The 14,792-nt window shown below is 39.0% G+C and overlaps 1 protein-coding gene across 4 annotated transcripts in view; it reads left to right on the top strand.

The window, feature by feature from the left end:
- osbpl1a (oxysterol binding protein-like 1A) overlaps positions 1-14,792 on the top strand; it is a 73,650-nt gene that overhangs the window by 53,326 nt on the left and 5,532 nt on the right. For all 4 annotated transcript variants that reach the window (XM_060941211.1, XM_060941212.1, XM_060941213.1 and 1 more), the window contains 9 exons: positions 1,253-1,328; positions 5,795-5,929; positions 7,764-7,861; positions 8,071-8,253; positions 9,624-9,731; positions 11,478-11,567; positions 11,674-11,797; positions 14,138-14,251; positions 14,377-14,500. In XM_060941211.1, coding sequence (XP_060797194.1) covers positions 1,253-1,328; positions 5,795-5,929; positions 7,764-7,861; positions 8,071-8,253; positions 9,624-9,731; positions 11,478-11,567; positions 11,674-11,797; positions 14,138-14,251; positions 14,377-14,500 — 1,052 coding nt within the window. The remainder of the gene's footprint in view (positions 1-1,252; positions 1,329-5,794; positions 5,930-7,763; positions 7,862-8,070; positions 8,254-9,623; positions 9,732-11,477; positions 11,568-11,673; positions 11,798-14,137; positions 14,252-14,376; positions 14,501-14,792) is intronic.

The raw sequence follows: 14,792 nt of genomic DNA, 5'->3' as shown, positions 1-14,792 counted from the left end.
CTTCTACAGGGTCGCAGGCAAGCTGGAGCCTATCCCAGCTGACTACGGGCGAAAGGCGGGGTACACCCTGGACAAGTCTCCAGGTCATCACAGGGCCAACACATAGACACACACAACCATTCACACTCTCATTCACACCTACGGTCAATTTAGAGTCACCAGTTAACCTAACCTGCATGTCTTTGGACTGTGGGGGAAACAGGAGCACCCGGAGGAAACCCACGCGGACACGGGGAGAACATGCAAACTCCACACAGAAAGGCCCTCGCCGGCCCCGGGGCTCGAACCCAGGACCTTCTTGCTGTGAGGCGACAGCGCTAACCACTACACCACCGTGCCGCCCGCATTATTTCATGTACCACCAAAATTAGTATGTTTCCTGGATATGTGGTGTAACTTTACATGGCGTCAAAAGTCACAGAGGGTTGTTTGTTTTTTAAAAGTGAAATCCGAACAGAGGAGTCAGGATTTAACGGGTTTGGAGAAAAATGCAATTTGATTTGTATTTCAAACTACAAATGAATATGGCTTGGAACGGATTTGTAAAAATCAGATCTCCTGATTTTTGGCTGTTCCGGTTTGCTACATGTGATCAGATTCCGATCAGATTTGGACTGACAGTCTGAACATGGCCTGAAATTCTCATTCACAGCACAACTCAACACCGCAGTACAAGGATTTTCTGTATTAATTGAGTAGTCTTTGCAAACCCCTAATCCAGCCTCTATTTTGTTAGACAATAAACAGCCAATAAATCGGTCATGTCAACATATTATTTTTGGTTCTATTTGGGTACCATTTTTTAAAAGCCATTTAAGCCGTAATTTCTTTCTCTTGGATAACTGGAAAAATCATCTGATGAAACTTCCTTTTTAAGCCATACGGCTGAAACTCAAGGCGTGGTTTGAATAAGATATAAATCGTTTATTATGTGAGTGACACTTCTTGTCTAAACAAGCTTTGTCTCTGCATCATGGCTGGTAACGAATTATTAAAACATTTTATAGGAAACTGATCTGGAAGCTCCAAGATATCAGCTCTCAGAGAAAATGCAAAAGTGTGGTTTATTTAAATCTTTTGCATATTGTGATGTGTGTGTTTTTTTTAAAAATCAAGTGTACAGCTCTGTAGTAGTATCAGTCCACTTTCTTTGGCTCTTTTTATTTAATGTAATAGAAGCTTTGGATAAAAAAATAACTATTCATCCAGAGAATGTCATATTATATACGTTTTTTTTGTTTCCGTTTCTCAGGACAAGTTTGCCGGCGCCCATGTTTTCCAGAAACAACTTCAGCATCTGGAGTATACTGAGAAAGTGCATTGGCATGGTAAAACCACTGAAATTAGTGATTCTCGTTTCAGCATGCTTGTTTTTAAAATAAAAAATCAAGCTAGTACTGACAGGAGAGTTACAGGGTGATATTGGTTATTAGAAGTTAATAAACATTTCAAATGTCTTGTATTAAACTTGGAATAAATGGATGAAAGCAATTATTTTCTTGATTATTGATTATTTTCTTATAATAGAATGACACACATTATATTATTCCTGACTTAATATGTTTAATTGTGTTATTTAGTTACAGTGGCATTTTTTTCAGTTTTCTGATTTATAGTTTTAGGCTTTTGACAAATTTGCACCTTAATTTTTGCCCCTCTTTAGTAACATCACATTGATTTATTCTAGTGCAGACAACTGGAGCACAAACAAATATGAACATTTTAGACGTCAGACCACATGGAGAGTTGTTGGTGTGTTAAAGTTCCACTATGTAGGATTCACCCAACTGAATGCCCCTCCCTTTCCAAACGTGTATTGGAACGTACGGTGACGATTGGGTGTCTGTGGCATGCTTCTAATACTTGCATTCATACTCCTTTACTTTTTCTCATGCTAAATAATAAGCATGATCCTCCATTTTTACAAAATTTGGGTTCTGATACTTGTTAACCAGCACCAGCAAACACTGATTCCTCCTCTTCTTCATTTTCCTTCTGGATTCATCCTGGCACTTGTAAAAATGCGAAATGTCAAAAGCATTCTCTAAAGGTTTGTTCTGGGCTACTGTAGCAGTGCAACATGGTGGCTCCGTGGAAGCGGACCTGCGCCCTAATGTAGATAGAAGAAGAAGCCTTTATTTGTCACATGTACGCTCCAGCACAGTGAAGTTCCTCCTCTGCATTTGACCCATCTGAAGCAGTGAACACACGCATGCTCACATGCATGGGCGCCGCCAGGGGGGGAAAGGTTAGAACAATTCTAGGGGCCCAGCACTGCCATGGGGCCCTTTAAGGGGCTGATGATATGCTTTTAATGATTTTAATAAGACTTTTGAAATAACAACAATGCAATATTCCATCTGGTAAAATGAGCTAATTGAACAAGGTTGTCTATTTCTTGAGTTCTTCAACATATTGTCATTTAACCCTCCCCCTTTTGCGAAATGGTACGGTCCAGTTCTGGTAGAAGCGCGATGCGTTAAATCTGTGTGCTGATCAGTGCAACGCTACTTGCTGCTGTGTCGCGGTGCAGCAGCCAGCCAGCAGTGGAGTGCGTACAGTCTATGATCGCTAAATATGAAGAGTGGCTGTCAAAAACGTAAAGAAAGGCAGCTGAAAGCTGAGAGGGACCGGAGAGGCAGGCAACTGGTCACTCAGTTTTTCCCAAAGAAAGGTAGCTATCGCTCACATGTGTGTTCAAAATATTAGCGAATGGTAAATGAACAGTATGAACGTGGTTGGATTAGCCTATCAAGAGAACACTTTTACAGTTTGTACAGTGACATTTTTTCCATTCTAATAACTGAACTGACTTGTGTGATAAACAAGATGAAATATTACGTTATGCTGGTGCTAATAACTAGCGCTAATAACCAGTTTCATAACTAATGGGGTGCCCTAAATATGCACAGATTCAGCCTCAGGGGGACCTCCGCCCTACCAAACCACTGAACCCCCCTTTGGAGAAGGAGGGAAGCAGCACAAAGGGCAGACACACTTTGCTTTGAACATATTCCCTTTTTGCAGAACAGTACACACAGCTTTCTACCCAACACATAACAATCCATGGGATTTCCATAGGTATTTTGATGCTGGGTAGAAAACCTTTTTTTCTATGATTTATTAGCAGTCACATCACACATTTCACTACCAATTGTCCTAGCACAAGAAGGCATGTGGCAAAATCTTCAATTTTCATTTGTGATTGTAAATGCACCAGAATTAGTCACTGACCAGTTTTCATCTAGTCCCTGGTAGGTTAATACATAAAATGTAATAAAAGTCACAAACTCAAGGTCCATGGGCTATCAAAAGTCAAATAATGACAATAGTGCAATTGTGACGAGGGTGGGCAAAGTTGGGGGGCCCAAAATTCTAATCTTTCATGGGGCCCAAAATTTCTGGCGGCGCCCCTGCTCACATGCACAAGTGATCAATGAGCACACACATACTCGGAGCAGTGGGTAGCTATGCTACAGCGCCCAGGGAGCAGTTGGGAGTTGGGTGCCTTGCTCAAGGGCGCTTCAGCCCAAGGCTGCCCCATGTTAACCTGAGCATGTCTTTGAACTGTGGGAGAAACTGGAGCACCTGGAGGAAACGCACACAGACACGGGGAGAACATGCAAACTCTACACAGAAAGGCCCCCGTCAGCCACTGGGCTCAAACCCAGAACCTTCTTGCTGTGAGGCGACAGTGCTAACTACTACACCACCTTGCTCGTTCTAAGCTTACAAAAATGCAACAATTTGTAGTTGCAGGTAATTGTACACTAATGAATACTATATTACTTATAATATTCATAAGTATAATTCATATTACATTTCTGATGATGGATCCCTGTAAATCCTACATAGTGCACCTTTAATATTATTGTCATATTTTCATCAACAATTTGGTTATTGTTTTTATCTTGGTCTCATCTCCTGTTTGTTTAAAAAAAAAAAACCCCACAGTTCCATGCCATATGTAATGTGTTCAGGGTTTTTTGTTTTTTTTTTTTTAATTAAAAATTGTTTTCGAAGATGTGTTCCTGAATGATGATGATTTTTTTTTTCTTTCTCCCCCCTCCTTTCTTGAAAGCTTTGCCTTGGGGGGGGGGACAATCCATTAGGAAAGCCTGTAATGGTTTCCAGCATGCAAAAGGAATTGGTTTAAATTTTTATTCCCCGCTGGCCAAAAGGCCCAAAGAGGGATTATGTCGTGGCAATTTCTGTCCGTCCCAGGAAGGGTACTCACCTTCTGAAATCAACTCCTCTCACAATTTTTGGATGAATTTCATGAAACTTGGCAGGATTCTTTGTTATATGCCGCTAGTACGCATATTGTAATTTCGTTCAATTCGGTTGCATTTTATCAGAGTTACAGCCCTTGATTTAACAAAATTATAATTTGACAATTTCATGAGTGTGTTTTCCTTCTGACATCAACTCCTCTCACAATTTTTGGACGAATTTCTCGAAGCTTGGCAGAAGGCCTTGTTATATGACGGTAATACGCATATTGTGATTTAATTTTGTTTGTAAAAATTTTACCAGAGTTTTGACCCTTGATTTAAATAACTTGTACTTTGACAATTTCATGCGGGTGTACATTCTTCTGAAATCAACTCCTCTCACAATTTGTGGAGGAATTTCACCAAACTTGGCAAAAGGCGTTTGTTATATGACACATTGAAACTTCGTTTAATTTGGGCAAATTTTACCAGAGTTATGCCCTCGATTATTATTATTATTTTTTTTAAAGATATTTTTTGGGCTTTTTTCACCTTTATTGGATAGGACAGTGTAGAGACAGAACAGGAAATGAGTGGGAGAGAGAGATGGGGAGGGATCGGGAAATGACCTCGGGTCGGAATCGAACCCGGGTCCCTGGATTTATGGTATGGCGCCCCATCCACCTGAGCCACTATGCCCCCATGCCCTCGATTATTAACAAACTTTGGCAATTTCATCAAGGTGTGCTTGCTTTCTGAAATCAACTTCCCTCACACAATTTTTATTGTCCTCCACTGGCTGAAGGGGGATTATCTCATGGCAATGTCTGTCCGTCCCGGGAAGGGTGCTTACCTTCTGAAATCAACTCCTTTCACAATTTTTGGAAGAATTTCATGAAACTTGACAGGATTCTTTGTTATATGTCGGTAATATGCATACTGCAATTTAATTCAATTCAGTCACATTTTACCAGGGTTATGGCATAGTTGCCAGCGGGGGATATTGTGCTCCTAGAGGACTCTTTTTATAGTTTTCATCAGATTCTTGAAGGTTTCCATTAGGTTTTTTTTGAGTTATTAATAGATAGTCAAGTCAGCATGCCTTGCCGGATGGCAGTAGGTATCATTTTTATGATGGTCTTTGGTATGTCCCGACCGTGAGTAGAACTCGCGATCTCCTGCTCAAGAGGCGGACACGCTAACCACTAGGCCACCTCGTGGTTATTGATGGTACCTGATCTCAATAGGGCCTTCTTGAATCTTTACATCAGAATAAAATCATTTAAGTCATTTTCATATTGTTGAAGAAATTCCAACTCCATACTTCAACAAGCATTCCTGTCTGTACTTCTGTTGACAAAATTAAGATGTTTGTTTGTTTCATTAATTAGGTTTAGATTTGGAATCCGGTGTAATTTTATATTGGCATGGTTTCGGAGTTGCATGTTAATTTCACCCGGACTTTAAGGCTTGTAATGTGGAATACGTTCATGGGTGGGTGTGTGGTGGGTTTTTTTTTTTTTTTGGTTAATTATTCTATAATCTCACCCTAAACCTGATCATTATCTCTGTCTTATTAGGAGTTGTCTAAGATCACCATGCCAGTCATCTTCAATGAGCCGCTCAGCTTCTTACAGAGACTCACAGAGTACATGGAGCACACTTACCTCATCCAGCAGGCTTACGACTCCACCGACTCCATTGAGAGGATGAAGGTAAACCGACATGAAGAATAAGCAGGAAACTGTAAAATCCAGTTACCATAGTGCAAAGCACAAATTCATGACCTTGTTTTTCCATGTACGGCATATTTTTAAAAGCAAGAACGAGCTAAAACAGAACCAAAGCCGGATCTCAGGTTCTGGTTCGTTGTCCACCACCTTACCAGATAACCAGGAACCATCACAGTAAGGACAGAGAAAGTGATTACATCATCAATATGATGTCACTGTTAAGTAATTAAAATTTCAGCAGTGATGATGACTAGCTGACACTCGAGACTTCCATAAATGTTAACGAAAATGCTGAAATCCATTTTATTAATCTGAATGGGTAATTAGATGTTACATAGGGTTTTTTTTTGTTTGTTTGTTTTTAAGAATTTTTTTTGTTTTTCTTACTCAGGTCTGTGGTAGTGTTTGCCATTATTATGACTTCCTTAGCATTTATTGATAAAATACACTCTCCATATATAAGCACGTGTATGAGTAAGTACTATATTATTTAACGATTATTCACTGAGCCTGATGCGGATAATTGTTTTAGTACAAATACACAGGTGATATATATATATATATATATATATATATATATATATATATATATATATATATATATATATAATTTTTTTTTTTTTTTAATAATTTATTTCAAACTTCCAATGCGGCATGCAAATGTAACAATGATGCAGCACAGGCTTGTGTTACTTCTCTATGCCGAGTCACATATAAAATACTTTTGTTTTGAAATTGTTAAATCAATCACAATTCCACCTTACCTTTGAATAGTTTTAGACCAAACTTGGTAGCATCTTTAGTGCTTTTAGGAGCAGCATTTTCTTTCATAATTTCTAATTCTTCCTCACTTACGATGACGAAGCGATTGGCCGCAATTTTGCTGAGTGGCTCAGGGCGATTATCAAGAAATAGTCTGAACCTCTCGGCCAATCAGCGCTCACAATTTTCTATAATCACCTCCATATTTATAATCCAGTTCAGGGGTTCCCAACCTTCTTCGGTAAACAAATCTAAATGGACATTATGGATGTTCTGTGACCACAAACCATGACCACCGACATATATTTTTAAATTTCAGATGTATACTTTTGACTGCTGTGTGATTTTTGAATAGTGTGTTATGTTAGTAACATAAATGAAAGAGTGCATCTTTTTCTGCTGTCAGGTCCAGGTTTTGAAAAGTGCATAAGGAATAAAACATGTTGGGGCGCAACGTTGTAGGAAAATAATCCACACCGGGGTGCTGTGATGCAGCTTGAAGCGAAGCAGACGGGTGTGGTGTATACTTGATGTAGGACTTTGTTTATACGCATCCGCGTACTTTATGTACATCTCCAGGATTAAAGACGGCATGTCAGAGACGAGACATACCTGTCCATCTGGTTTCCAACTCGAACTGCAAAATGTTTAGTCATTTGTCTGTTTCTCTTGGCTGATTTCTTATGCTCATGCAGGATAGTGGGAACACTAAAATTGCATGTACATTTCTCATTTAAAATATCACGCAAACACTCCTTTTCATAATTAAAGCTATAATTCTGATAAGATTTTGTAGAATAAATGACGAAAACGTATGAGGAGATGGTGGGTTTCTCTCATGGCGTCATTTGTAAATCAAGCAATCAACCCATGGAGGCTCTATTCAAATTGCTGTCAGTGTTCACATTTTAATTTCACTATGTATTTAATCCAACATGTTTAATTCCCACATTTACTGACTAAATACCAGATACTGACATTACAGTAAAATAACAGGCATAGTGCTTTATGTAGTAAGTGATGAAACATCATCGTGTGTCTGTCTGTCTGTCAGTGTGTAGCAGCGTTTGCAGTGTCTGCAGTGGCGTCTCAGTGGGAGAGGACTGGGAAACCCTTTAACCCCCTGCTGGGAGAAACGTATGAGCTTGTCAGGTAAATGTAAAACACACCAGCGCTGAGTAACAATCAGGCCCTGACAACATTATTGTTTAATGGCCAATTAATTTTTAAATTTATAACAGTGTGCAAAAACTAAAGGGGTCCGAATACATTCACACTCCATTACTAGCCACAGGAATATTCTTATATCATACGTTTATTCTTCCATAAAGCCCCACTTTGTTTTGTTTTTTTCCCCTCAGAGATGATTTGGGTTTCCGGGTGATCTCGGAGCAGGTGAGTCACCATCCTCCAGTTAGTGCTTTCCACGCTGAGGGCCTGCAGAAGGAGTTTATTTTTCATGGGTCCATCTACCCCAAACTGAAGTTCTGGGGTAAAAGTGTGGAGGCTGAGCCGAAAGGCATCATGACTCTGGAGCTGCCCAAGTAAGAACACACACAGATCGTCAACGTAGCATGTCATACACTTTACATACACAGCTGTTGGTGTAAAAGCAAGACGTGTTGTGCTGTTGTAGGAGAATAATACACAGCACAATGGTGTAATGTTCATCTTTGCCTTAGCCCCCATCCCCTTTTGATTACTGTCCCATAACGGCGCAGCCCAAAGTGTTTTATTCCACAGGAATTTGCTAATAATTAAAATTTTTTAGTTATTAATCGACACACCATACTTTTTGGAAAACTTGGTTACAGCTTTATCTCTGACTGTTAGAATAGTTTTACACTGGAGACTTCTTCCATAAATGTTAAATAAACATATTTCTCCTTTACAGAAAATTTCACCATAGCAACGATTACACACAGCTTTTCAACCCATTTACATGGAGCATCTGCTGTACAAGTCCCTGTGAATGAGCTGTTGCTATAGAAACACTAACATATTAGAAAGAGCACATTAATATAAACCGGTGATGTGCAGCTGCACTACTGTCAGAGCTGCTGTTATTGGAAATTAATCAACATCTGACCAGTCAGAATCCAGAATTCAACAGTACTGTTTTAACCACTAATATAAACCTTTTTATGAGCAGATGTGTCAAAACTTTGTCTGTATAGTCAATACCAAAAATATTAGCACCCTTCAATAGGAGGTAGAAAAAAAAAACAGTGGAATGAAATATTAACATTGTTCTAGCCAAAATATTCTCACAAGAGAAAAAAAAAAAAAAAAAAAAATATATATATATATATATATATATATATATATATATATATATATATATATATATATATATAATTTTTTTTTTTTTTTTTTTAAATAATGTCGCAGAAATATATGTGGCAAAATTATTGACATCCCCCAAAAGTAGTGCTTGAATGCAAACAAACTAAACACTTACAAATGCACAAAGGATTGAGTGAATGAACGTATAGATAACACAGAGCAAAGATTCTAAACAAGCATTCAGAAATAACTTGGTGAGAAACAAGAACATGCAAAAACACAAATGGGAGACACATGGCTAAGATAAAACAAGAAACCAATGAACAGAACAAAAAAGTCAAAATAATAACAAAAGCACAAGAAGCTGTGTGTGTGTGTGTGTGTGTAACACAAATTATCCTTAAAGAAAACAATTTTTAAAATTGTTCTCAATCTCAGATTTCATCCACATTGAAACGTATGTCAAATCCATTTGTTTATTTACCAAAAATACCAACATACTTTTCATGAGGGCGCCAGTAATTCTGGAATTATCCATATGATAACCAAATCTTGTGGCGAGCTTATTTGGGTTCAATCTAAACATGTTGGCCGTAATCGAGCCTGATTATGATTTTACTCCTTCCAGGTATAATGAGGCGTACACGTGGACAAACCCGACATGCTGCGTTCACAACATCATCGTGGGGCAGCTGTGGATTGAACAGTACGGTAACGTGGAGGTGATCAACCACAGGTGAGTGGTCATGGATTTGCTTGGCTGATCAGGAACTGTTTTCATCTACTTCAGGACCTTATGAATTTATTCATACAAAGGGAAATGTATAAAGGTTCGTTAGGCAAGAATAGCTAAAATTATTCAAGATTAGATCTCATTTCTCCATGTACACAAAGCTCCACCCCCAGTACGTACAGTGCCTCGTAGAGTTCAACTAGAGCTATTATAAGAAGACCTGACATGACCTCACTATTTCAAGTGCACTCGGACATTCATCTGCTTGAAAGTGATCACACTATAAACATGCAAATTTAGTTCGTACTGGTCATTTCATCCTGATTTACGAGAATGAAGTGTTGTTGCTGTCCTGGTTTTCTTTATAATGAACTCTCGTGAGCTTTTAAGCTCTAGTTAGCATTACAGTATATTGTTAGCTGCAGTGGAGTGACCTACATTTTTATAAAAGTGGTTTACCCAAAGCATTGCCTAACCTGGCACTTGATTCGTTATGGAAGTCATGACATAGAACACAACTAAAAGCTTTGTACATATTCTGTTTACATACCTGTTTAGGAGCAACGTCACTAATTCAGCTTCATCTCCTTCACCAGTAATAAATGAGTCCATCTTGAAAAAGGTTCCAAACAGACTGGAGGCGGAGTGAAGCAGCGTTGGTTCTGACTATTAAAAAGAGGCCCTTGTAAACACACAAGCACTACGGCACATAACGGTTTTCCAAACTGTTTACTCTGCCACTTAATCCACTTGTGCTGAGGCCATGGTTTAAACCCTTATTATTCGATCATGTTCTACACCTTTTTTTTTTTTTTAACAGGTTCTTTGTACTAGTAAGTAATGTTTAATTAACTCCTATAATACAGTTGAGTGTAAAAGCCTCTCCCCACCATAGTTGTTTATATCAAGTCAAGTTTATTTGTATAGCGCTTTTAACAATAAACATTGTTGCAAAGCAGCTTTACAGAATTTGAACGACTTAAAATATGAGCTAATTATATCCCTAATCTATCCCCAATGAGCAAGCCTGTGGCGACGGTGGGAAGGAAAAACTCCCTCAGACGACATGAGGAAGAAACCTCGAGAGGAACCAGACGCAAGGGAACCCATCCTCATTTGGGCAGCAACAGACAGCCTGACTATAACATTAACAGTCCTAACATAAAGTCAGCTTCGTTGATGCTATAAACTCCCCACCGACGGAAACCCGAGCGCAAAACCGTTCACGACAACTGCAGTCCTAAAGTCAGCAAGTCAACTGCAGTCATATACATTAACATGGCATAAGTTGGCCGCTAAAAACTTTTTCGTAATCAGCTTTAACCTTTTGAAGTTAATACCTAATCAGTCGTTGCTGTACGCACTAGTAAGGCTATGTGACTAGTGTAGTTTCAAGTTAAATCATTACAGTGCGAAACAAATGGAAATCCTGATGTTCATAATCCAAATTATTACCTTGAGAACTGAACAGTGAATAAATAAAAATACAAATGTATAATGTGAACAGAATGACAGCAAAGTGAGATTATTAATGTGATTGAAAATTGAACTCTATGCCAAATAGTTCCTAAATTCAGTGTATTCAGTATATCGCTATATATAATATAAGATCTTTCATGTAATATTGAGGGTTAAAGATGTACTGTGTTGCACACATGCTATACTGATATATAATGATACTGACAGAATGGTAAACTGCATGCTCCAAATCCTCTGCCTTTTTTTCTTTTCTTTTTTCTTTTAAACCAGAACTGGAGAGAAGTGCTGTCTCAGCTTCAAACCTTGCGGTCTTTTTGGCAAAGAGCTGCACAAAGTTGAGGGCTACATTCTTGACAAAAGGTAAATGCTGTTTCATTTGAATTTCCTGAAAACGTTTTACTAACTTAATCATGCCACATGTTACTGATTTGATTTTTTTATTTTTTTAAATCTGCCTCATTTGCAGCAAAAAGAAAGTGTGTGTTCTGTATGGGAAGTGGACAGAGTGCATGTATACAGTGGATCCAGCAATGTTCGAGGCTTACAAGAAGAATGAGAAGGTCGCAGATGGGAAGAAAAGCAGTAAAGAGGTGTGCTGGTGTGCCCTTCTACTTTTCTTCTGGCCTGGCTGTGTTTCAAGTATTCTAGACAAATTTCAAAGTGTTTAGCCTGAGTTATAGTCTGTACGTTATCCTTTCTATAGTAACAACTTAAGTGTGGAAATTGGGAGAGAAGCTGTAGAGGGAATGACTGTATAGTTGCTTTTATATAAGAGAGACCGGAATTAACTTGTTTCATGGATGTTACATAACATTTAAATACAGTGCCTTGCAAAAGTTTTCATCCCCCTTGGTGTTTGTCCTGTTTTGTCGCATTACAAGCTGGAATTGAAATGGATTTTTGGAGGGTTAGCACCATTTGATTTACACAACATGCCTACCACTTTAAAGGTGCACTTTTTTTTTTTTTTAATTGTGACACAAACAGTAATTAAGATGAAAATACAGAAATCTGGAGTGTGCATAAGTATTCACCCCCTTTCATATGAAACCCCTAAATAAGAGCTGGTCCAACCAATTCACTTCATAAGTCACATAATTAGTGGACTAAGATCCACCTGTGTGCGATCAAAGTGCTACATGATGTCTGTATGACTCAACCTGTTCTGGAAGGATCCTGACTCTGCAACACTACTAAGCAAGCAACATGAAAACCAAGGAGCCTCCAAACAGGTCAGAGACAAAGTTGTGGGGAAGTATAGATCAGAGTTGGGTTATAAAAAATATCCCAAACTTTGAATATCCCAGGGAGCACCATTAAATCCATTATAGCAAAATGGAAAGAATATGGCACCACTATAAACCTGACAAGAGAAGGTCGCCCACCAAAACTCACAGACCGGGCAAGGAGGGCATTAATTAGAGATGCAACAAAGACACCAATGATAACACTGGAGGAGCTGCAGAGATCCACAGCGGAGATGGGAGTACCTGTCCATAGGACCACTTTAAGCTATACACTCCAGAGAGTGGGGCTTGATGGAAGAGTGGCCAGAAAAAAAGCCATTGCTGAAGAAAACACGTTTGGTGTTTGCCCAACAGCATGTGGCAGACTCCCCAAACACATGGAAGAGCATTCTGTGGTCAAATGAGACAAAAATTGGACTTTTTGGCCATCATGGGAAATGCCATGTGTGGCACAAATCCAACACCCTGAGAACACCATCCCTCCTATGAAGCATGGTGGTGGCAGCATCATGCTATGGGGATGTTTTTCATCTGCAGGGACAGGAAAGCTGGTCAGGACTGAAGGTAAGATGGATGGCACTAAATACAGGGCAATTCTGGAGGAAAACCTGTTTGAGTCAGCCAGAGGTTTCAGACTGGGATGAAGGTTCACAGTCCAGCAGGACAATGACCCTAAACATACTGCTAAATCTACACTGGAGTGGTTTAAAGGGAAACATTTAAATGTCTTGGAATGACCTAATCAAAGCCCAGATCTCAATCCAATTGAGAATCTGTGGCATAACTTGATTGTTGTACACCAACGCAACCCATCTAACATGAAGGAGTTGGAGCAGTTTTGCCTTAAGGAATGGACAAAAATCCCAGTGGCTAGATTTGCTAAGCTAATGGAGACATACCCTGAGCTGCAAGTCTCTTGGGGTGGGTCTACAAAGTATTGACTTTTAGAGGGTGAACACTTATGCACACTACATATTTCTGTTTTTTTTTTCATCTTAATTATTGTTTGTGTCACAATAAAAAAATGTGCACCTTTAAAGTGGTAGGCATGTTGTGTAAATCAAATGGTGCTAACCCTCAAAATCCATTTTAATTCCAGCTTGTAATGCAACAGAGCAGGACAAACACCAAGGGGGATGAATGTTTGCAAGGCACTGTATATAAAGGGATAAAAAAAAGGGATGGATGTATAAATGGCAAAAACTGTTACTCCTTAATAAATTAAACTGGTAATTGTTGTGGTATAAAATGAAACACTTTCAGGAGGTAATGTTATAGGAAAATATAAAGCTTATTCCTCACTTAACGCTGGCTTAGAAGCTTGTGGACACTGGAGACGGTTGAGAGAGATTGCTGTGTTTATTTCTCTCTCTCTCTCTCTCTCTCTCTCTCTCTCTCTCTCTCTCTCTCTTTCCTGCTATGCGTTTCAGCATGGTCTTTTTCAAACTCTGAAAATAAGTGTGACAGAATTATCAATGACTAAGACACAGTGCACACTCCTTCTCTAAGACTTCCTCCCTCCATTTAAAAGCAATGTTAGACCACAACCCTGAAGCCACAGAAATCTATTGTCAGAATTAAAATGGAGTGAGCAGGATGGATGAGATGTTGATATCCAGGAACAGAAGCTCTAATGACCGATTTGTATTATTTATTCGTCACTGTCTCACTTTCCTCCTGCAGGGGTCCAGCGCGGAGTCTGATGAAAGCCCACAACTAGGCAGTGACTCTTTGGAGGAGATTCCAGGCAGCCACTTACTCTGGAAAATCGCACCACGACCAGCCAGCTCCACTCAGGTCTTTCAGCACCCTGAACACACACTTGCATACACATTTGTTCATTCTTCATGATGTTATTACAGCCTGGAGGCTCACTCGAGCTGACCAGGATCTGTGTTTTTCTTTTTCCTTTTCTGCTGCAGATGTACAGTTTCACATCATTTGCCATGCAGCTAAATGAGCTGGATGAAGAGATCAGAGCTGTTATTCCCAAGACCGACTGCAGACTGAGGCCTGATATCCGCGCCATGGAAAATGGAAACATTGGTAATGTTTGGATACACACGTGTGCATGTTTAAAATTCAGAATTGAATGTTATCAATCATTACCACTGGAGTCCTTCTTTGTCTTTATCTCTGCCACCAGAGTAACTACATGCAAATAATCATCCGCAACAGCAATGTATCAGCAGTACAAAATAATACTTTATGTGATGGTATAATGCTAATAAAATACTGATATGTAATATATTGTACTGATCTGATCATAACCATTATTTTTTAGATTATTAAGATTTATTAATGTCATGGTACATTAAAATATTTTGTATTGTAATAT

This window comes from Neoarius graeffei, chromosome 15, assembly GCF_027579695.1.
Source record: "Neoarius graeffei isolate fNeoGra1 chromosome 15, fNeoGra1.pri, whole genome shotgun sequence".
NCBI classification, from domain to species: Eukaryota; Metazoa; Chordata; class Actinopteri; order Siluriformes; family Ariidae; genus Neoarius; species Neoarius graeffei.
The sequence above is the reverse complement of the archived record's forward strand: the minus strand, read 5'-3'. Positions and strand labels throughout refer to the sequence as shown.